Below are 23,315 nucleotides of genomic sequence, written 5' to 3' on the forward strand. Positions count from 1 at the left end.
TATTAGCATACTCAAAACTGCCTCCTATCAGGGATCGAGCTACATTTTTGTGCAATATTTCCCTGGTCAAGGTCCTCTTTAATAATAATACGCAAATTAATAGAATTATAAGAATTAACAGAACTATAACAAAAGGCCGCAAATAATACAATAGTAATTTAGAATTTTGCTGGATTCCATCACATATAGGTCAAAACAGCAACTACAGAGCAAACTGATAACTGTATTTGTATTCCATTTACTGATTTTCGTGAATCATTCGAGTACGAATGTAATTTGTATACGAAGGAATAAGTAAAAACACAAATAAAAAAGAAGGAAGGGCAGAAAAAGGAGTAAAGAATACGTAAGCTTCATTAAACCTGCATATTGTCTTTTGCTTTTTCAAATTACACAATTGTTTATAACCTGAGGTATTATTGATTCATGAGGATCAGGACTGGGTTCCGCACTAATGAACAATCGATAATCATCGTGTGGATTCTCCGAGCATTGTTCCATCTTTTTTTCTAATATAGGCAACCATTTCTTCACCAAATGGACATTTTGCAAAATTACCCAATGTCCTTCGTTCGTCGAAAGTTCTATGGCTTCTTCCGCTATGGGTTCCTGACCTTGACCCAGTGATACATTATGGAAAGTCCTTCCTCCAAAAGTGAAATCCAACTACATTCCCAGTTTATCGACGTCCTGAATTTTTATCGTTGTCGTTATTGTAAATACATATTCGATGTGATTACGTTGATTTTCGTAACATGTTTTTGTGTAATTCATTAGGTATCGATAATTCTTAATTTTAATTATCTTCGATTAAGGTTATAAACTGATAAACAAAAGATATGTCGTCAAAAGCAACAGAGTATAGGAAATGAGAAGAGTAAGAAGGTATTACAATTATATTGCATTAAAGAAAAGTTATTAAATGTTGTGCAGTTTGGTTATAGGGTTATTGGTTGTTCAGGGTATTCAAGAATTATATCTCATGACTTTGGTAGCTAATCCTACACCTTCAGATCGGTGGAGATTTATTAAAGAAAGATACCGTATAATAGAATTTCAAAGCCAAATTTTTTGTATTCATCGTGTAATGAATATCTAATGGGTCACGTAATATCTGCAAGGAACCATGGATCGCAAATGGATCGTTCTTTTCGAAAATGATCTTAAAGTTCCATTGGCTCTTATATTGAAATTACATTAGAAAATGTTTACATTTCCCAGTTAGATCAAAACTAAGTAATGCCATATTAAAGAACAAACAGAAAGGTATTTCTTTGAATATATGATAATCTACGCTAAATAGAATGAAGCATCTAACTTCATCATCTCAAACATCATTACAAAATGACTTACTTCATGGAAAAATCTTTCGCATAAAAATTGAATAGCGTTGAAGAGAATACGATTTGGTAGGTGGAATTACAGAAACGTTAATTACTCCATGATTTCGATGTTTTCGAATATGTTGTAGAAATCGATATTTCAAATAACCATTTCCTATATAAGAAGTGAATTCGCTTACTTTTCGGGATATTCGCGAAAAACTATCGATATCACTACAGTGAATTCTGCATTCGCAGTTCTGCAACTGTGACAGCGTATGTGTTAGTTTTAGTTAGTGGTTACCGATTACCGGTCACTTATCTTCTCTTTGAAAACGAGGGTCGGGCGGGTTTAAAGGCTTCGTGCACAACGTAACATGCGAGGCTGCAAGAGTCTGTTATAACTGGTAACTTATAACTCGATTAAAAGTGAATATCATCAATGTATGGGGTTCAAATATGAAATAATTAAATAAATGTTAATACACAGAAGATAAGTGACCGACGACTGGCAACCAGACCGACGCATACGCTGTCACGGATGAATAATCGTAGGCAGAAATATAATATAATCGTGCCGGTAGTTTCTTAACAATATATTGAAAATTAAACAAGTTCACTCCTTATATATAGTATAGTAAATAGGTAAAAGTTGTTCAAAGTATTTCTACAACATATCCAAAAGTCATAGAAATCCGAGGGTAGATAACGTTTCTACAGTTTCATCCTATATAGCGTTAAATATTGCATACAATATTATACAGATATATTATTATTATAAGTTAATAGTGCTATACATTAGATAAAGAAATAAATAAATAAAAAATGTTCAATAAGAACTCCTGATGTTCTATCAGCAAAATGACGTTCAGTCGCGCACGACTATTTCGCACGCGTGCATAGCACGTATACATATATATGCATGTGTTCCATATATTTTGTAGTCGCAGAGTCGTGCCTTAACTTCGCGGTTGCGCGCGTCTGATCGCAAATGGGAAGAAGAATAAAGAGTAGACTTCGTTTAAAGGATCTTGCTACGGAGTGGGGAAAGCAGTGATGCCTTTTAGTAAGCAGATTGTGAGGTTTTCCAAGTTTAGGGATAAGAGTAATTCCTGATATTTTCCAAGATTAGGATAGTATTCAAGGCGACGAATTGCATTAAAAATAGAGGTAATGAGAGCAATCCCTTTTATGAGAAGCTCCTTGATAGCTTTCTTACTTATCTGATCATGTCCCGATGCTTTCCTGGAGTTTAGACGACGGATTAGTTCTATAACTTCCAGAGATGAGAAAGGTTCAATAGGAGGAGACATCTGGAAAGGAGAGTGCAAGTATTCCGTTACTTCAGACATTAGTTAGGTGACTTGCAAACAAGTTGGCTTTTTGTATAGGGTTACGCGCCCACCCACTATGCGGACAGCCAATTGGAGGGATTATTTGCGGAGGATGGGTGAGTTTCCTGGATTCCTCAAAAGTGGTTACGTCTAACGATTGAATGCTTCGCGCGGCCTGTCCAGTCAAGGATGATCGGAAATAGTGGAATTTTTGTATCGGTGTTAATTGTTTATTCCGATCTATCGTAGACGAGAAAGGGTCGTAAAAGAAATACGAATTCTCGATGGTGCCATCAAAAGTAGGCAAATGAATCTCTGGTAATTTAATGGAGGTCGGCTCGGTTGAATTCTTTTACAAATGTGGATGATTGCTGTTCGTTTACAATATTTGTCTAAGTAGTGACTATCAGCAAAGATGTATTGTTCCGAGTTGGTTAATATCAAGTCAGTTTCTATTACAGGCGCAATGAATACAGAGTTTTGTTTGGAAGGTATCGGATAAATTTTAGTTATTTTCCATTCATTCTTTTCCAATACCGGCACAGTTATTGTATATATATTTTTAGTTTACTTAGATCTAGAATTAGTTGAAAATTTTGAGCTGAAGGTTCGATATGATTAGTCATAATGTTTTGTCTCGTTATTTGGTCAAGTGTTTTTAAGAGTTGTTCAGGTTCTACAACTTGTGGATTTATGATTCCTTGTTTTCCTAACGTGACAGTGTTAAAAATTTCGTCGATGATAACATGGAGTTCCGATATGGTAGATTCAGTTTCAATTACTAGGGAGACTAATATTTCGTTTTCTTCATTGTGGTTTTCAATCTTGTGTATATCGTTGGCAAGGTTTTCAAGTTGATCTGTTTTGGTGTCGTCTAGCACAGTGACAAGTGACATGATATGATAGATAAAATATAACATAACATAATGCTACGGCGTCTTATTATTCGCATCGCGAGAGAACTTTATCTCAAAATAAATTAATAAATTCTTACAAACTGTTGAATTTTCCTGCAGAAACCCTGTGTGAGATGTTTCACACGTTGAAAAAATTGTATACTTATTTGTAAAAATAATTTTATCATGTTCCGCGATGATTAATAATTTTTAGCACAGATATTTTCCTTCTACTCTTCTACTACTACTATAGTACGGTACATTGCGGTACGGTAAGGGGTGGAGCATCAGTGACATTTGATTGGTCGACAACTTGCGCACTTTGCACAGTGCCCTATAGTGGGATGAAGGGATCACTGTATAAAATAGGCACGTCCTAGCAGCAAGGTTTAAGATTCAAGGTTCAGTATTACTGTAAGAGTGGAATAGTTCGCGTGGTTCATTCGTACGACGTCGTCAGTATCAGAAATGTTGCCGATGCAAACGATTAATCCAATGTCGTCGGTTCCATCGACGTCGCGTGGCATTCAAGAACGATGTGATCTTCGTTTTGAAACAGCAAGACTCTTGACTTTTCGAAACTGGCCTGTATATGTTGCCATTCCCCTTGCAGCAGCAGGATTCTTTTATACGGGCACATCGAATACAATCAAATGTTTCGTGTGTCAAGTGAAGTTAAATTACCGTTTAGAGCCTAATACTCCCATGCAAATTCACAAGGCATATTCACCAGAGTGCGGATTCGTCCGCAATCAAAATTGCGGCAATGTGCCAATGAAAAGACAGAGCCGCTTGGGATCAAGAACAGTTAGCAAAGAAGCAAATTCGAAATATGATACTTACGAATCCAGATTAGGCACATTCGCAACATGGCCTAATACACATATAAAAAGTGAAGAATTAGCCGATGCAGGCTTCTACTTCAACGGAGTAAATGATACGGTTGTCTGTCACCATTGTGGAATTGCTATGGACAATTGGAGTCCAGGAGAAGATCCGTGGAATCGACATGCAATTTCGTCTCCTGGATGTTGTTATACAATCAAAGCACGGGGTTTGGAATATATTAAGAATGTAACAGGCCAAGACTTCTACGAAACTCCTACAGAAGTAAGTAGAAAAACTTACACCCTGAACCATATGTATAATTAATAATTCCAATATATACTTATGTACATTATATTTATTACAGGCACGAATAGAAACTACAGTTGGCAATCATGAGAGATCCCATGATGAAAATGAAACTGACGAGATGACTCTCGTTGAGAAATGTGGTAAGTAGTGAAAATAAAAATACAGATAGATCATTTTTTCTTTAATTTGTATGAAATCCGTATACGTATAACAAATTTGTAATATATATTATATTTAAATATACTGTTTACTATTTTAGCTGCTCTGGAACAAGAAAATCAGGAATTGGAGGATGCTCGATCGTGTAAAGTTTGCATGAGACGAGAAGCAACAATTGCATTCCTACCTTGCGGACATCTCGCAACATGTAATTATTGCGCCCCTGCTTTTCTGAAATGCATAATTTGCCGGGAAGAAGTTAAAGCTGTAGTTCGTATAGCTTCTGCTTAATGCATGCACATGTATATATATATATATATGTAATTATGTATAAATAATAATAATTTTTAACAAATATTAAAACATTAAAACGTAACATTAAAATGTGTGATAATATGCAAATAGAAACATATTATTAATCTAATCGAATACATTTTTTCTGTATATTTTTGACTTTTCTTTTATTTTAACTGTTACTTAATTAAACATTAATCTGAATCATGTATCTTCTCTTACCTGAATAAAGTTAACTTATTTTTTAGTAATCTAACTAATTGTTCCTTGTTTTATTCCCCTTATTGTTAGTAAAATGAAACTGTATTATACATATATATATTTCTAATCATAAAAGTCATAGCTTACTTTTTCTCTTATTGTACTTTCATTCTTTATGCTTCGCTTGTAATCTTCTCTATTTAAAAATAGCTACCGCAAGAAAAAGATCAAAGACAAAAACATTTAACGCTAAAGGAGAAACTATCAAGGGCTAAATCTGATAAAGACAGTAGCTCATCTTTATCCAGTATACACATATTTATGTTTCTAATTTCTGTATGATTAAGTTAAAATTACATACAATTATTATATAATTTACTAAATAGTATCAAAACAATATTGCGGTGACAATGGAAAAGATAAATCAGTTAGATCAAATGAAGAATAGCGAATTGAGTGATTGTCTAAATGTGCGTTCAATTCCGCATGATCCTAAAGCAAAAAAAAGTGTACTTATTAATAAAGTATTATCACATATCAAGAATACAACAATTTTACAGCCATTTCGTATTTGAATGTATGTAAATGTATCTTTATAAGCAAAGAATGAAATGTATCATATGTGTTCTTAAGTGTACTAAGCTGGCATAAGAAATAACACTAATATGCTATAACATAAGATATTATATTTTTAAATTTATACATTAAAACAGCTTTAGTATACAACAAATAAAATAATGATATATAATTAGATATAATTAATAAAAGGTAATAAATTCCTTTTGCGTCGCTGATTTTTTATGATCTGTTAATCACTTCGAATATAGCTTTTCTGTCAGCTTCATTTTTTATACCAATTTCAATTAAACATTCATTAGTTATAAGTCATAAACAAATCAATGTCAATCTAAAATAAATTTACAATATTAATTTGTAATAAAATTTTACACATACATACATACATACATACATACATACATACATACATACATATATATATATATATATATATATATTATATATATATATATATATATATATATGGATACATTGTTCAAGAAATATAGGCACATATAGATCTAATCCGCAATGTTTCAGTAAAACAAACATTTTTGCTTCTTCTGAATTGAAAATTATTGCTCTTGGAGGTATCCTGTAACGTGGTGGCGTTGGTTTATTTTCCCCAAATACATTTTCATCATTCATAGTTGGAGGAACATTTTGTTGGCGCAATGGACTAAATTCAAGCACATATTCAAGACTAGTATCAGGATCTTCTTTGTCTTTACTTTAATATTTAAATCTTGTGACCGAATGGACTGTAATCTTTGCAAGCCATACGGTTAAATTAAAATATCCTAGTTATTTTGTATATGTTTCCATTGTGGATTTCTGGCATTGGCGGTAATAATAATCTCTTTCTCTTGGATCTTAGCTTTCACATTCCCTATTGTGTCAGAAACTTCCACTTCAAGAGTAATAGTTTTCCCTCTTAAGGTCTTAACGAAGGTCTGCATGTTGCTAGATCTGGGGAACTGTACAAAAAGACAAACAGATTGTATTGATGTACAATATCGTGAAAAAATGTGCAGTGGTAGTAAATCCTAAAATAAACATTTTCAATAGCTGTAAATTTTTAAAATTTTTAATTTATAAAAACATTAATCAGCTGAAGTTTTGTTAAACAAAATAATGAGGTCACAAAGTATCGGTTACTTGAAAACTCATATAATACCTTTTTACATAAACATGGAAGAAACAGCTGCTATACTTACATTTCTTGAAATAATTTATAGAATAGGGTAGACAGTTGCAACACAAGTCAATTTAAATTTCATTGATAAGCAAATATAGAAAAGCTTACAACATAATGCACAACATTAACAGAGAACGTTATTATATAGAATTATTACATTATTGCATAGAAAATCATTGACAAATGTTCAGAGTAATCCTTTTATATCAATTTATAATAAACCTTTGAATTTTTCCATATACGACTCTTTAAATCGCAAGTTGTTTCCTTGGATGTTATCGTTTTTCAGATGCCGTTTAAAGCTGTTATTACATTGGTTTTGCTTTTGATATTTAATTGATTCATACAGATTAATAAACTAATTAGTTTCGTATGCTGTGTATTTCACCACCTTGCACAACCATTTACGATACATTGGTTACGCAGATAAAAACAAACGTGACGGACGGGGGAAAACAGAAGAGAATCGCAAGCAGTTGTACCAAATCTGGATTTAGGAACCAGTGATGATACCAACATGACATTTATCTCGACAAAAGCCAGTTTAGATTTCCAGCTCAGAATCTTTGGTGCCTAAGGCGCATAAAATGCAAGATGCTAGAGAAAGATAATGAAAAATTCGAAAAACAAGCGAAATGAGAGCAATGGGATACCGTAGATACGTCGCTTCATTGAACACGAATATAAAGACATTCAACAATGAGAACGATTATTCATTTTAGCAATTTCAGGATTGTTAGTAACAAAACATAGGCATCGTCGATTTTAATGGTTTTACTTCGTCGATACTTTTTTTCACATTTGTCAAACGAGAACGTTCCCCTCGATATTTTTCAAGATTTTACTGCTTTTCAAGCTAAGTGTATCGCTTTAATAATTGATAGCTTCGATCTTCGTTTTTACTATCATCTAGTGCATACGCAATTAACACTTTTAGTGCCACACGATGGTATATTGTTGCAAGGAACTTTTGCGAAAAGTACCAAAGACGATATATGATTGCGATATCTATATATATGTATAATAAATTTTTGAAGTTGGCCCCACAAAAGGTCACACCGACCCTGGTATGGATTACAGAATTCTAATAAGAGACAGTGAAAATAAAAGAGAGAGAGAGAGAGAGAGAGAGAGAGAGAGAAAAGGAGAAGAATATTCGATGTATCCTTTTCTATTTCTAATGGATATATATTATTTTGATTAGGAAAGTTACATTTTGATAAGAGAAGAAAAGAGCAGAAGATCTGAAAAGTCCTGTGAAGGAAATCAAATTTAATAATTAGTAATAGGAGATATGCGGTATAATTTATTTTTCAAAGTATAATAACAGTTTATTTTTTCAAAGTACAACAATGTAAAAGCTTCGTATCGCTTCGAAGTTGATGCAAATATTCAATAGAGGCTCGTTGGACGTTAATCATAAAGAGGTTTCCTTCAAGACATACGGGCAGGAAAGGCAGGAGAATAAAATTATCTGCTCATTCGTCACCTTTAGAAAACATATCTTTCCACTCGATTGTATTGGAGAAAAACTCATTTAGGCTAACGAAAATTCCATACAATCATAGAATGTTTAGCGTAATAGCTGAATTTTCTTAGGAGAGATAAAGCGAATAAGAAACGCACCCGTTATTATAGAACCGTTATATATGGAAAGATTTTTCTTTTGAAATTCTACTACCTGTTTTCTTAGGAATTAGAAACATACAGCAAGATACAACAAAAATGGGAAATTTAGAACGTTCACTTGTGGCCCTAAGAATCTTTGCCACCGAATATGCATAAAATGCAAAATGCTAGAGAAAAATAAAGAAAATTAAAGAAAAAACAAGCGAAATCGGATACCGTAGATACGCCGCTACATTGAACACGAATATAAACACTAGATATCAGACGTTCAATAATGAGAATGATCACTCATTTTAGCAATTTCAGGATTGTTGGTAACAAAACATAGGCATCGTCTATTTCAATGGTTTTACTTCGTCGATACTTTTTTTTCGCATTTGTCAAACGAGAACGATCCCCTCGATATTTTTCAAGATTTAATTGCTTTTCAAGCTAAGTGTATCGCTTTAATAATTAATAGCTTCAATCTTCGTTTTTACTATCGTCTAGTGCATACGCAATTAACAATTTTAGCGCCAAACTATGGTATATTGTTGCCAAAGGTAAGGAACATTTGCGAAAAGTGACAAGTGACATGATATGATAGATAAAATATAATATAACATAATGCTACGGCGTCTTATTATTCGCATCGCGAGAGAACTTCATCTCAAAATAAATTAATAAATTCTTACAAACTGTTGAATTTTCCTGCAGAAACCCTGTGTGAGATGTTTCACACGTTGAAAAAATTGTATACTTATTTGTAAAAATAATTTTATCATGTTCCGCGATGATTAATAATTTTTAGCACAGATATTTTCCTTCTACTCTTCTACTACTACTATAGTACGGTACATTGCGGTACGGTAAGGGGTGGAGCATCAGTGACATTTGATTGGTCGACAACTTGCGCACTTTGCACAGTGCCCTATAGTGGGATGAAGGGATCACTGTATAAAATAGGCACGTCCTAGCAGCAAGGTTTAAGATTCAAGGTTCAGTATTACTGTAAGAGTGGAATAGTTCGTGTGGTTCATTCGTACGACGTCGTCAGTATCAGAAATGTTGCCGATGCAAACGATTAATCCAATGTCGTCGGTTCCATCGACGTCGCGTGGCATTCAAGAACGATGTGATCTTCGTTTTGAAACAGCAAGACTCTTGACTTTTCGAAACTGGCCTGTATATGTTGCCATTCCCCTTGCAGCAGCAGGATTCTTTTATACGGGCACATCGAATACAATCAAATGTTTCGTGTGTCAAGTGAAGTTAAATTACCGTTTAGAGCCTAATACTCCCATGCAAATTCACAAGGCATATTCACCAGAGTGCGGATTCGTCCGCAATCAAAATTGCGGCAATGTGCCAATGAAAAGACAGAGCCGCTTGGGATCAAGAACAGTTAGCAAAGAAGCAAATTCGAAATATGATACTTACGAATCCAGATTAGGCACATTCGCAACATGGCCTAATACACATATAAAAAGTGAAGAATTAGCCGATGCAGGCTTCTACTTCAACGGAGTAAATGATACGGTTGTCTGTCACCATTGTGGAATTGCTATGGACAATTGGAGTCCAGGAGAAGATCCGTGGAATCGACATGCAATTTCGTCTCCTGGATGTTGTTATACAATCAAAGCACGGGGTTTGGAATATATTAAGAATGTAACAGGCCAAGACTTCTACGAAACTCCTACAGAAGTAAGTAGAAAAACTTACACCCTGAACCATATTATAATTAATAATTCCAATATATACTTATGTACATTATATTTATTACAGGCACGAATAGAAACTACAGTTGGCAATCATGAGAGATCCCATGATGAAAATGAAACTGACGAGATGACTCTCGTTGAGAAATGTGGTAAGTAGTGAAAATAAAAATACAGATAGATCATTTTTTCTTTAATTTGTATGAAATCCGTATACGTATAACAAATTTGTAATATATATTATATTTAAATATACTATTTACTATTTTAGCTGCTCTGGAACAAGAAAATCAGGAATTGGAGGATGCTCGATCGTGTAAAGTTTGCATGAGACGAGAAGCAACAATTGCATTCCTACCTTGCGGACATCTCGCAACATGTAATTATTGCGCCCCTGCTTTTCTGAAATGCATAATTTGCCGGGAAGAAGTTAAAGCTGTAGTTCGTATAGCTTCTGCTTAATGCATGCACATGTATATATATATATGTAATTATGTATAAATAATAATAATTTTTAACAAATATTAAAACATTAAAACGTAACATTAAAATGTGTGATAATATGCAAATAGAAACATATTATTAATCTAATCGAATACATTTTTTCTGTATATTTTTGACTTTTCTTTTATTTTAACTGTTACTTAATTAAACATTAATCTGAATCATGTATCTTCTCTTACCTGAATAAAGTTAACTTATTTTTTAGTAATCTAACTAATTGTTCCTTGTTTTATTCCCCTTATTGTTAGTAAAATGAAACTGTATTATACATATATATATTTCTAATCATAAAAGTCATAGCTTACTTTTTCTCTTATTGTACTTTCATTCTTTATGCTTCGCTTGTAATCTTCTCTATTTAAAAATAGCTACCGCAAGAAAAAGATCAAAGACAAAAACATTTAACGCTAAAGGAGAAACTATCAAGGGCTAAATCTGATAAAGACAGTAGCTCATCTTTATCCAGTATACACATATTTATGTTTCTAATTTCTGTATGATTAAGTTAAAATTACATACAATTATTATATAATTTACTAAATAGTATCAAAACAATATTGCGGTGACAATGGAAAAGATAAATCAGTTAGATCAAATGAAGAATAGCGAATTGAGTGATTGTCTAAATGTGCGTTCAATTCCGCATGATCCTAAAGCAAAAAAAAGTGTACTTATTAATAAAGTATTATCACATATCAAGAATACAACAATTTTACAGCCATTTCGTATTTGAATGTATGTAAATGTATCTTTATAAGCAAAGAATGAAATGTATCATATGTGTTCTTAAGTGTACTAAGCTGGCATAAGAAATAACACTAATATGCTATAACATAAGATATTATATTTTTAAATTTATACATTAAAACAGCTTTAGTATACAACAAATAAAATAATGATATATAATTAGATATAATTAATAAAAGGTAATAAATTCCTTTTGCGTCGCTGATTTTTTATGATCTGTTAATCACTTCGAATATAGCTTTTCTGTCAGCTTCATTTTTTATACCAATTTCAATTAAACATTCATTAGTTATAAGTCATAAACAAATCAATGTCAACCTAAAATAAATTTACAATATTAATTTGTAATAAAATTTTACACATACATACATACATACATACATACATACATACATACATACATACATACATACATACATATATATATACATATATATATATATATATATATGTATATATATATATGGATACATTGTTCAAGAAATATAGGCACATATAGATCTAATCCGCAATGTTTCAGTAAAACAAACATTTTTGCTTCTTCTGAATTGAAAATTATTGCTCTTGGAGGTATCCTGTAACGTGGTGGCGTTGGTTTATTTTCCCCAAATACATTTTCATCATTCATAGTTGGAGGAACATTTTGTTGGCGCAATGGACTAAATTCAAGCACATATTCAAGACTAGTATCAGGATCTTCTTTGTCTTTACTTTAATATTTAAATCTTGTGACCGAATGGACTGTAATCTTTGCAAGCCATACGGTTAAATTAAAATATCCTAGTTATTTTGTATATGTTTCCATTGTGGATTTCTGGCATTGGCGGTAATAATAATCTCTTTCTCTTGGATCTTAGCTTTCACATTCCCTATTGTGTCAGAAACTTCCACTTCAAGAGTAATAGTTTTCCCTCTTAAGGTCTTAACGAAGGTCTGCATGTTGCTACATCTGGGGAACTGCACAAAAAGACAAACAGATTGTATTGATGTACAATATCGTGAAAAAATGTGCAGTGGTAGTAAATCCTAAAATAAACATTTTCAATAGCTGTAAATTTTTAAAATTTTTAATTTATAAAAACATTAATCAGCTGAAGTTTTGTTAAACAAAATAATGAGGTCACAAAGTATCGGTTACTTGAAAACTCATATAATACCTTTTTACATAAACATGGAAGAAACAGCTGCTATACTTACATTTCTTGAAATAATTTATAGAATAGGGTAGACAGTTGCAACACAAGTCAATTTAAATTTCATTGATAAGCAAATATAGAAAAGCTTACAACATAATGCACAACATTAACAGAGAACGTTATTATATAGAATTATTACATTATTGCATAGAAAATCATTGACAAATGTTCAGAGTAATCCTTTTATATCAATTTATAATAAACCTTTGAATTTTTCCATATACGACTCTTTAAATCGCAAGTTGTTTCCTTGGATGTTATCGTTTTTCAGATGCCGTTTAAAGCTGTTATTACATTGGTTTTGCTTTTGATATTTAATTGATTCATACAGATTAATAAACTAATTAGTTTCGTATGCTGTGTATTTCACCACCTTGCACAACCATTTACGATACATTGGTTACGCAGATAAAAACAAACGTGACGGACGGGGGAAAACAGAAGAGAATCGCAAGCAGTTGTACCAAATCTGGATTTAGGAACCAGTGATGATACCAACATGACATTTATCTCGACAAAAGCCAGTTTAGATTTCCAGCTCAGAATCTTTGGTGCCTAAGGCGCATAAAATGCAAGATGCTAGAGAAAGATAATGAAAAATTCGAAAAACAAGCGAAATGAGAGCAATGGGATACCGTAGATACGTCGCTTCATTGAACACGAATATAAAAACATTCAACAATGAGAACGATTATTCATTTTAGCAATTTCAGGATTGTTAGTAACAAAACATAGGCATCGTCGATTTTAATGGTTTTACTTCGTCGATACTTTTTTTCACATTTGTCAAACGAGAACGTTCCCCTCGATATTTTTCAAGATTTTACTGCTTTTCAAGCTAAGTGTATCGCTTTAATAATTGATAGCTTCGATCTTCGTTTTTACTATCATCTAGTGCATACGCAATTAACACTTTTAGTGCCACACGATGGTATATTGTTGCAAGGAACTTTTGCGAAAAGTACCAAAGACGATATATGATTGCGATATCTATATATATGTATAATAAATTTTTGAAGTTGGCCCCACAAAAGGTCACACCGACCCTGGTATGGATTACAGAATTCTAATAAGAGACAGTGAAAATAAAAGAGAGAGAGAGAGAGAGAGAGAGAGAGAGAGAGAGAGAAAAGGAGAAGAATATTCGATGTATCCTTTTCTATTTCTAATGGATATATATTATTTTGATTAGGAAAGTTACATTTTGATAAGAGAAGAAAAGAGCAGAAGATCTGAAAAGTCCTGTGAAGGAAATCAAATTTAATAATTAGTAATAGGAGATATGCGGTATAATTTATTTTTCAAAGTATAATAACAGTTTATTTTTTCAAAGTACAACAATGTAAAAGCTTCGTATCGCTTCGAAGTTGATGCAAATATTCAATAGAGGCTCGTTGGACGTTAATCATAAAGAGGTTTCCTTCAAGACATACGGGCAGGAAAGGCAGGAGAATAAAATTATCTGCTCATTCGTCACCTTTAGAAAACATATCTTTCCACTCGATTGTATTGGAGAAAAACTCATTTAGGCTAACGAAAATTCCATACAATCATAGAATGTTTAGCGTAATAGCTGAATTTTCTTAGGAGAGATAAAGCGAATAAGAAACGCACCCGTTATTATAGAACCGTTATATATGGAAAGATTTTTCTTTTGAAATTCTACTACCTGTTTTCTTAGGAATTAGAAACATACAGCAAGATACAACAAAAATGGGAAATTTAGAACGTTCACTTGTGGCCCTAAGAATCTTTGCCACCGAATATGCATAAAATGCAAAATGCTAGAGAAAAATAAAGAAAATTAAAGAAAAAACAAGCGAAATCGGATACCGTAGATACGCCGCTACATTGAACACGAATATAAACACTAGATATCAGACGTTCAATAATGAGAATGATCACTCATTTTAGCAATTTCAGGATTGTTGGTAACAAAACATAGGCATCGTCTATTTCAATGGTTTTACTTCGTCGATACTTTTTTTTCGCATTTGTCAAACGAGAACGATCCCCTCGATATTTTTCAAGATTTAATTGCTTTTCAAGCTAAGTGTATCGCTTTAATAATTAATAGCTTCAATCTTCGTTTTTACTATCGTCTAGTGCATACGCAATTAACAATTTTAGCGCCAAACTATGGTATATTGTTGCCAAAGGTAAGGAACATTTGCGAAAAGTGACAAGTGACATGATATGATAGATAAAATATAACATAACATAATGCTACGGCGTCTTATTATTCGCATCGCGAGAGAACTTTATCTCAAAATAAATTAATAAATTCTTACAAACTGTTGAATTTTCCTGCAGAAACCCTGTGTGAGATGTTTCACACGTTGAAAAAATTGTATACTTATTTGTAAAAATAATTTTATCATGTTCCGCGATGATTAATAATTTTTAGCACAGATATTTTCCTTCTACTCTTCTACTACTACTATAGTACGGTACATTGCGGTACGGTAAGGGGTGGAGCATCAGTGACATTTGATTGGTCGACAACTTGCGCACTTTGCACAGTGCCCTATAGTGGGATGAAGGGATCACTGTATAAAATAGGCACGTCCTAGCAGCAAGGTTTAAGATTCAAGGTTCAGTATTACTGTAAGAGTGGAATAGTTCGTGTGGTTCATTCGTACGACGTCGTCAGTATCAGAAATGTTGCCGATGCAAACGATTAATCCAATGTCGTCGGTTCCATCGACGTCGCGTGGCATTCAAGAACGATGTGATCTTCGTTTTGAAACAGCAAGACTCTTGACTTTTCGAAACTGGCCTGTATATGTTGCCATTCCCCTTGCAGCAGCAGGATTCTTTTATACGGGCACATCGAATACAATCAAATGTTTCGTGTGTCAAGTGAAGTTAAATTACCGTTTAGAGCCTAATACTCCCATGCAAATTCACAAGGCATATTCACCAGAGTGCGGATTCGTCCGCAATCAAAATTGCGGCAATGTGCCAATGAAAAGACAGAGCCGCTTGGGATCAAGAACAGTTAGCAAAGAAGCAAATTCGAAATATGATACTTACGAATCCAGATTAGGCACATTCGCAACATGGCCTAATACACATATAAAAAGTGAAGAATTAGCCGATGCAGGCTTCTACTTCAACGGAGTAAATGATACGGTTGTCTGTCACCATTGTGGAATTGCTATGGACAATTGGAGTCCAGGAGAAGATCCGTGGAATCGACATGCAATTTCGTCTCCTGGATGTTGTTATACAATCAAAGCACGGGGTTTGGAATATATTAAGAATGTAACAGGCCAAGACTTCTACGAAACTCTTACAGAAGTAAGTAGAAAAACTTACACCCTGGACCATATGTATAATTAACAATTCCAATATATACTTATGTACATTATATTTATTACAGGCACGAATAGAAACTACAGTTGGCAATCATGAGAGATCCCATGATGAAAATGAAACTGACGAGATGACTCTCGTTGAGAAATGTGGTAAGTAGTGAAAATAAAAACACAGATAGATCATTTTTTCTTTAATTTGTATGAAATCCGTATACGTATAACAAATTTGTAATATATATTATATTTAAATATACTGTTTACTATTTTAGCTGCTCTGGAACAAGAAAATCAGGAATTGGAGGATGCTCGATCGTGTAAAGTTTGCATGAGACGAGAAGCAACAATTGCATTCCTACCTTGCGGACATCTCGCAACATGTAATTATTGCGCCCCTGCTTTTCTGAAATGCATAATTTGCCGGGAAGAAGTTAAAGCTGTAGTTCGTATAGCTTCTGCTTAACGCATGCACATGTATATATATATATGTAATTATGTATAAATAATAATAATTTTTAACAAATATTAAAACATTAAAACGTAACATTAAAATGTGTGATAATATGCAAATAGAAACATATTATTAATCTAATCAAATACATTTTTTCTGTATATTTTTGACTTTTCTTTTATTTTAACTGTTACTTAATTAAACATTAATCTGAATCATGTATCTTCTCTTACCTGAATAAAGTTAACTTATTTTTTAGTAATCTAACTAATTGTTCCTTGTTTTATTCCCCTTATTGTTAGTAAAATGAAACTGTATTATACATATATATTTCTAATCATAAAAGTCATAGCTTACTTTTTCTCTTATTGTACTTTCATTCTTTATGCTTCGCTTGTAATCTTCTCTATTTAAAAATAGCTACCGCAAGAAAAAGATCAAAGACAAAAACATTTAACGCTAAAGGAGAAACTATCAAGGGCTAAATCTGATAAAGACAGTAGCTCATCTTTATCCAGTATACACATATTTATGTTTCTAATTTCTGTATGATTAAGTTAAAATTACATACAATTATTATATAATTTACTAAATAGTATCAAAACAATATTGCGGTGACAATGGAAAAGATAAATCAGTTAGATCAAATGAAGAATAGCGAATTGAGTGATTGTCTAAATGTGCGTTCAATTCCGCATGATCCTAAAGCAAAAAAAAGTGTACTTATTAATAAAGTATTATCACATATCAAGAATACAACAATTTTACAGCCATTTCGTATTTGAATGTATGTAAATGTATCTTTATAAGCAAAGAATGAAATGTATCATATGTGTTCTTAAGTGTACTAAGCTGGCATAAGAAATAACACTAATATGCTATAACATAAGATATTATATTTTTAAATTTATACATTAAAACAGCTTTAGTATACAACAAATAAAATAATGATATATAATTAGATATAATTAATAAAAGGTAATAAATTCCTTTTGCGTCGCTGATTTTTTATGATCTGTTAATCACTTCGAATATAGCTTTTCTGTCAGCTTCATTTTTTATACCAATTTCAATTAAACATTCATTAGTTATAAGTCATAAACAAATCAATGTCAACCTAAAATAAATTTACAATATTAATTTGTAATAAAATTTTACACATACATACATACATACATACATACATACATACATACATACATACATACATACATACATACATACATACATATATATATACATATATATATATATATATATATGTATATATATATATGGATACATTGTTCAAGAAATATAGGCACATATAGATCTAATCCGCAATGTTTCAGTAAAACAAACATTTTTGCTTCTTCTGAATTGAAAATTATTGCTCTTGGAGGTATCCTGTAACGTGGTGGCGTTGGTTTATTTTCCCCAAATACATTTTCATCATTCATAGTTGGAGGAACATTTTGTTGGCGCAATGGACTAAATTCAAGCACATATTCAAGACTAGTATCAGGATCTTCTTTGTCTTTACTTTAATATTTAAATCTTGTGACCGAATGGACTGTAATCTTTGCAAGCCATACGGTTAAATTAAAATATCCTAGTTATTTTGTATATGTTTCCATTGTGGATTTCTGGCATTGGCGGTAATAATAATCTCTTTCTCTTGGATCTTAGCTTTCACATTCCCTATTGTGTCAGAAACTTCCACTTCAAGAGTAATAGTTTTCCCTCTTAAGGTCTTAACGAAGGTCTGCATGTTGCTAGATCTGGGGAACTGTACAAAAAGACAAACAGATTGTATTGATGTACAATATCGTGAAAAAATGTGCAGTGGTAGTAAATCCTAAAATAAACATTTTCAATAGCTGTAAATTTTTAAAATTTTTAATTTATAAAAACATTAATCAGCTGAAGTTTTGTTAAACAAAATAATGAGGTCACAAAGTATCGGTTACTTGAAAACTCATATAATACCTTTTTACATAAACATGGAAGAAACAGCTGCTATACTTACATTTCTTGAAATAATTTATAGAATAGGGTAGACAGTTGCAACACAAGTCAATTTAAATTTCATTGATAAGCAAATATAGAAAAGCTTACAACATAATGCACAACATTAACAGAGAACGTTATTATATAGAATTATTACATTATTGCATAGAAAATCATTGACAAATGTTCAGAGTAATCCTTTTATATCAATTTATAATAAACCTTTGAATTTTTCCATATACGACTCTTTAAATCGCAAGTTGTTTCCTTGGATGTTATCGTTTTTCAGATGCCGTTTAAAGCTGTTATTACATTGGTTTTGCTTTTGATATTTAATTGATTCATACAGATTAATAAACTAATTAGTTTCGTATGCTGTGTATTTCACCACCTTGCACAACCATTTACGATACATTGGTTACGCAGATAAAAACAAACGTGACGGACGGGGGAAAACAGAAGAGAATCGCAAGCAGTTGTACCAAATCTGGATTTAGGAACCAGTGATGATACCAACATGACATTTATCTCGACAAAAGCCAGTTTAGATTTCCAGCTCAGAATCTTTGGTGCCTAAGGCGCATAAAATGCAAGATGCTAGAGAAAGATAATGAAAAATTCGAAAAACAAGCGAAATGAGAGCAATAGGATACCGTAGATACGCCGCTTCATTGAACACGAATATAAAGACATTCAACAATGAGAACGATTATTCATTTTAGCAATTTCAGGATTGTTAGTAACAAAACATAGGCATCGTCGATTTTAATGGTTTTACTTCGTCGATACTTTTTTTCACATTTGTCAAACGAGAACGTTCCCCTCGATAGTTTTCAAGATTTTACTGCTTTTCAAGCTAAGTGTATCGCTTTAATAATTGATAGCTTCGATCTTCGTTTTTACTATCATCTAGTGCATACGCAATTAACACTTTTAGTGCCACACGATGGTATATTGTTGCAAGGAACTTTTGCGAAAAGTACCAAAGACGATATATGATTGCGATATCTATATATATGTATAATAAATTTTTGAAGTTGGCCCCACAAAAGGTCACACCGACCCTGGTATGGATTACAGAATTCTAATAAGAGACAGTGAAAATAAAAGAGAGAGAGAGAGAGAGAGAGAGAGAAAAGGAGAAGAATATTCGATGTATCCTTTTCTATTTCTAATGGATATATGTTATTTTGATTAGGAAAGTTACATTTTGATAAGAGAAGAAAAGAGCAGAAGAACTTGTTTCGTAGTCGTAGGCATAGTTGTATACACAGATCTGAAAAGTCCTGTGAAGGAAATCAAATTTAATAATTAGTAATAGGAGATATGCGGTATAATTTATTTTTCAAAGTATAATAACAGTTTATTTTTTCAAAGTACAACAATGTAAAAGCTTCGTATCGCTTCGAAGTTGATGCAAATATTCAATAGAGGCTCGTTGGACGTTAATCATAAAGAGGTTTCCTTCAAGACATACGGGCAGGAAAGGCAGGAGAATAAAATTATCTGCTCATTCGTCACCTTTAGAAAACATATCTTTCCACTCGATTGTATTGGAGAAAAACTCATTTAGGCTAACGAAAATTCCATACAATCATAGAATGTTTAGCATAATAGCTGAATTTTCATAGGAGAGATAAAGCGAATAAGAAACGCACCCGTTATTATAGAACCGTTATATATGGAAAGATTTTTCTTTTGAAATTCTACTACCTGTTTTCTTAGGAATTAGAAACATACAGCAAGATACAACAAAAATGGGAAATTTAGAACGTTCACTTGTGGCCCTAAGAATCTTTGCCACCGAATATGCATAAAATGCAAAATGCTAGAGAAAAATAAAGAAAATTAAAGAAAAAACAAGCGAAATCGGATACCGTAGATACGCCGCTACATTGAACACGAATATAAACACTAGATATCAGACGTTCAATAATGAGAATGATCACTCATTTTAGCAATTTCAGGATTGTTGGTAACAAAACATAGGCATCGTCTATTTCAATGGTTTTACTTCGTCGATACTTTTTTTTCGCATTTGTCAAACGAGAACGATCCCCTCGATATTTTTCAAGATTTAATTGCTTTTCAAGCTAAGTGTATCGCTTTAATAATTAATAGCTTTAATCTTCGTTTTTACTATCATCTAGTGCATACGCAATTAACAATTTTAGCGCCAAACTATGGTATATTGTTGCCAAAGGTAAGGAACATTTGCGAAAAGTGACAAGTGACATGATATGATAGATAAAATATAACATAACATAATGCTACGGCGTCTTATTATTCGCATCGCGAGAGAACTTTATCTCAAAATAAATTAATAAATTCTTACAAACTGTTGAATTTTCCTGCAGAAACCCTGTGTGAGATGTTTCACACGTTGAAAAAATTGTATACTTATTTGTAAAAATAATTTTATCATGTTCCGCGATGATTAATAATTTTTAGCACAGATATTTTCCTTCTACTCTTCTACTACTACTATAGTACGGTACATTGCGGTACGGTAAGGGGTGGAGCATCAGTGACATTTGATTGGTCGACAACTTGCGCACTTTGCACAGTGCCCTATAGTGGGATGAAGGGATCACTGTATAAAATAGGCACGTCCTAGCAGCAAGGTTTAAGATACAAGGTTCAGTATTACTGTAAGAGTGGAATAGTTTGTGTGGTTCATTCGTACGACGTCGTCAGTATCAGAAATGTTGCCGATGCAAACGATTAATCCAATGTCGTCGGTTCCATCGACGTCGCGTGGCATTCAAGAACGATGTGATCTTCGTTTTGAAACAGCAAGACTCTTGACTTTTCGAAACTGGCCTGTATATGTTGCCATTCCCCTTGCAGCAGCAGGATTCTTTTATACGGGCACATCGAATACAATCAAATGTTTCGTGTGTCAAGTGAAGTTAAATTACCGTTTAGAGCCTAATACTCCCATGCAAATTCACAAGGCATATTCACCAGAGTGCGGATTCGTCCGCAATCAAAATTGCGGCAATGTGCCAATGAAAAGACAGAGCCGCTTGGGATCAAGAACAGTTAGCAAAGAAGCAAATTCGAAATATCATACTTACGAATCCAGATTAGGCACATTCGCAACATGGCCTAATACACATATAAAAAGTGAAGAATTAGCCGATGCAGGCTTCTACTTCAACGGAGTAAATGATACGGTTGTCTGTCACCATTGTGGAATTGCTATGGACAATTGGAGTCCAGGAGAAGATCCGTGGAATCGACATGCAATTTCGTCTCCTGGATGTTGTTATACAATCAAAGCACGGGGTTTGGAATATATTAAGAATGTAACAGGCCAAGACTTCTACGAAACTCTTACAGAAGTAAGTAGAAAAACTTACACCCTGGACCATATGTATAATTAACAATTCCAATATATACTTATGTACATTATATTTATTACAGGCACGAATAGAAACTACAGTTGGCAATCATGAGAGATCCCATGATGAAAATGAAACTGACGAGATGACTCTCGTTGAGAAATGTGGTAAGTAGTGAAAATAAAAACACAGATAGATCATTTTTTCTTTAATTTGTATGAAATCCGTATACGTATAACAAATTTGTAATATATATTATATTTAAATATACTGTTTACTATTTTAGCTGCTCTGGAACAAGAAAATCAGGAATTGGAGGATGCTCGATCGTGTAAAGTTTGCATGAGACGAGAAGCAACAATTGCATTCCTACCTTGCGGACATCTCGCAACATGTAATTATTGCGCCCCTGCTTTTCTGAAATGCATAATTTGCCGGGAAGAAGTTAAAGCTGTAGTTCGTATAGCTTCTGCTTAACGCATGCACATGTATATATATATATGTAATTATGTATAAATAATAATAATTTTTAACAAATATTAAAACATTAAAACGTAACATTAAAATGTGTGATAATATGCAAATAGAAACATATTATTAATCTAATCAAATACATTTTTTCTGTATATTTTTGACTTTTCTTTTATTTTAACTGTTACTTAATTAAACATTAATCTGAATCATGTATCTTCTCTTACCTGAATAAAGTTAACTTATTTTTTAGTAATCTAACTAATTGTTCCTTGTTTTATTCCCCTTATTGTTAGTAAAATGAAACTGTATTATACATATATATTTCTAATCATAAAAGTCATAGCTTACTTTTTCTCTTATTGTACTTTCATTCTTTATGCTTCGCTTGTAATCTTCTCTATTTAAAAATAGCTACCGCAAGAAAAAGATCAAAGACAAAAACATTTAACGCTAAAGGAGAAACTATCAAGGGCTAAATCTGATAAAGACAGTAGCTCATCTTTATCCAGTATACACATATTTATGTTTCTAATTTCTGTATGATTAAGTTAAAATTACATACAATTATTATATAATTTACTAAATAGTATCAAAACAATATTGCGGTGACAACTTTATAGGAAGGTACTTACTGTCTCACTCTACTACTAGTTTTACTGAATTACTTAATAAATCTAAATTTAAAATGAATAAAAATTAATAATTAGGAAACCGGAAATTTCTAAAGGAGCGTTCAGACGATCAATATTTATTATCAATACTATTGTCAATATATTAGGTTCTCAATATTGTATTGACAATGTACAGAGTATTTAATTTTGGAAAACTAAGGCCAAAGAGCGGTTGTAGATGACATATGTAT

General features: G+C 32.6%; 4 protein-coding genes across 4 annotated transcripts; all 4 read left to right on the top strand.

Annotated features, from left to right (window-relative positions):
• The first annotated feature begins 4,020 nt into the window (after positions 1 to 4,020).
• On the top strand, positions 4,021 to 5,139 carry LOC132915343 (E3 ubiquitin-protein ligase XIAP-like). Its single transcript, XM_060975146.1, has 3 exons — positions 4,021 to 4,662; positions 4,745 to 4,829; positions 4,949 to 5,139. Exons 1-3 carry the CDS (start codon positions 4,021 to 4,023, stop codon positions 5,137 to 5,139), a joined length of 918 nt encoding a protein of 305 aa, XP_060831129.1.
• A 4,633-nt stretch (positions 5,140 to 9,772) lies between these two features.
• On the top strand, positions 9,773 to 10,890 carry LOC132915344 (E3 ubiquitin-protein ligase XIAP-like). Its single transcript, XM_060975148.1, has 3 exons — positions 9,773 to 10,414; positions 10,496 to 10,580; positions 10,700 to 10,890. The coding sequence occupies exons 1-3, from the start codon at positions 9,773 to 9,775 to the stop codon at positions 10,888 to 10,890; spliced, it is 918 nt and encodes a 305-aa protein (XP_060831131.1).
• Positions 10,891 to 15,536: 4,646 nt separating this feature from the next.
• On the top strand, positions 15,537 to 16,655 carry LOC132915345 (baculoviral IAP repeat-containing protein 3-like). The gene is made up of 3 exons (XM_060975149.1): positions 15,537 to 16,178; positions 16,261 to 16,345; positions 16,465 to 16,655. The coding sequence occupies exons 1-3, from the start codon at positions 15,537 to 15,539 to the stop codon at positions 16,653 to 16,655; spliced, it is 918 nt and encodes a 305-aa protein (XP_060831132.1).
• A 4,682-nt stretch (positions 16,656 to 21,337) lies between these two features.
• LOC132915346 (baculoviral IAP repeat-containing protein 3-like) lies at positions 21,338 to 22,456 on the top strand. Its single transcript, XM_060975150.1, has 3 exons — positions 21,338 to 21,979; positions 22,062 to 22,146; positions 22,266 to 22,456. Exons 1-3 carry the CDS (start codon positions 21,338 to 21,340, stop codon positions 22,454 to 22,456), a joined length of 918 nt encoding a protein of 305 aa, XP_060831133.1.
• The last annotated feature ends 859 nt before the right edge of the window (positions 22,457 to 23,315 follow it).

The sequence above is a fragment of the Bombus pascuorum genome, chromosome 16 (assembly GCF_905332965.1).
Source record: "Bombus pascuorum chromosome 16, iyBomPasc1.1, whole genome shotgun sequence".
In the NCBI taxonomy this organism is placed as follows: Eukaryota; Metazoa; Arthropoda; class Insecta; order Hymenoptera; family Apidae; genus Bombus; species Bombus pascuorum.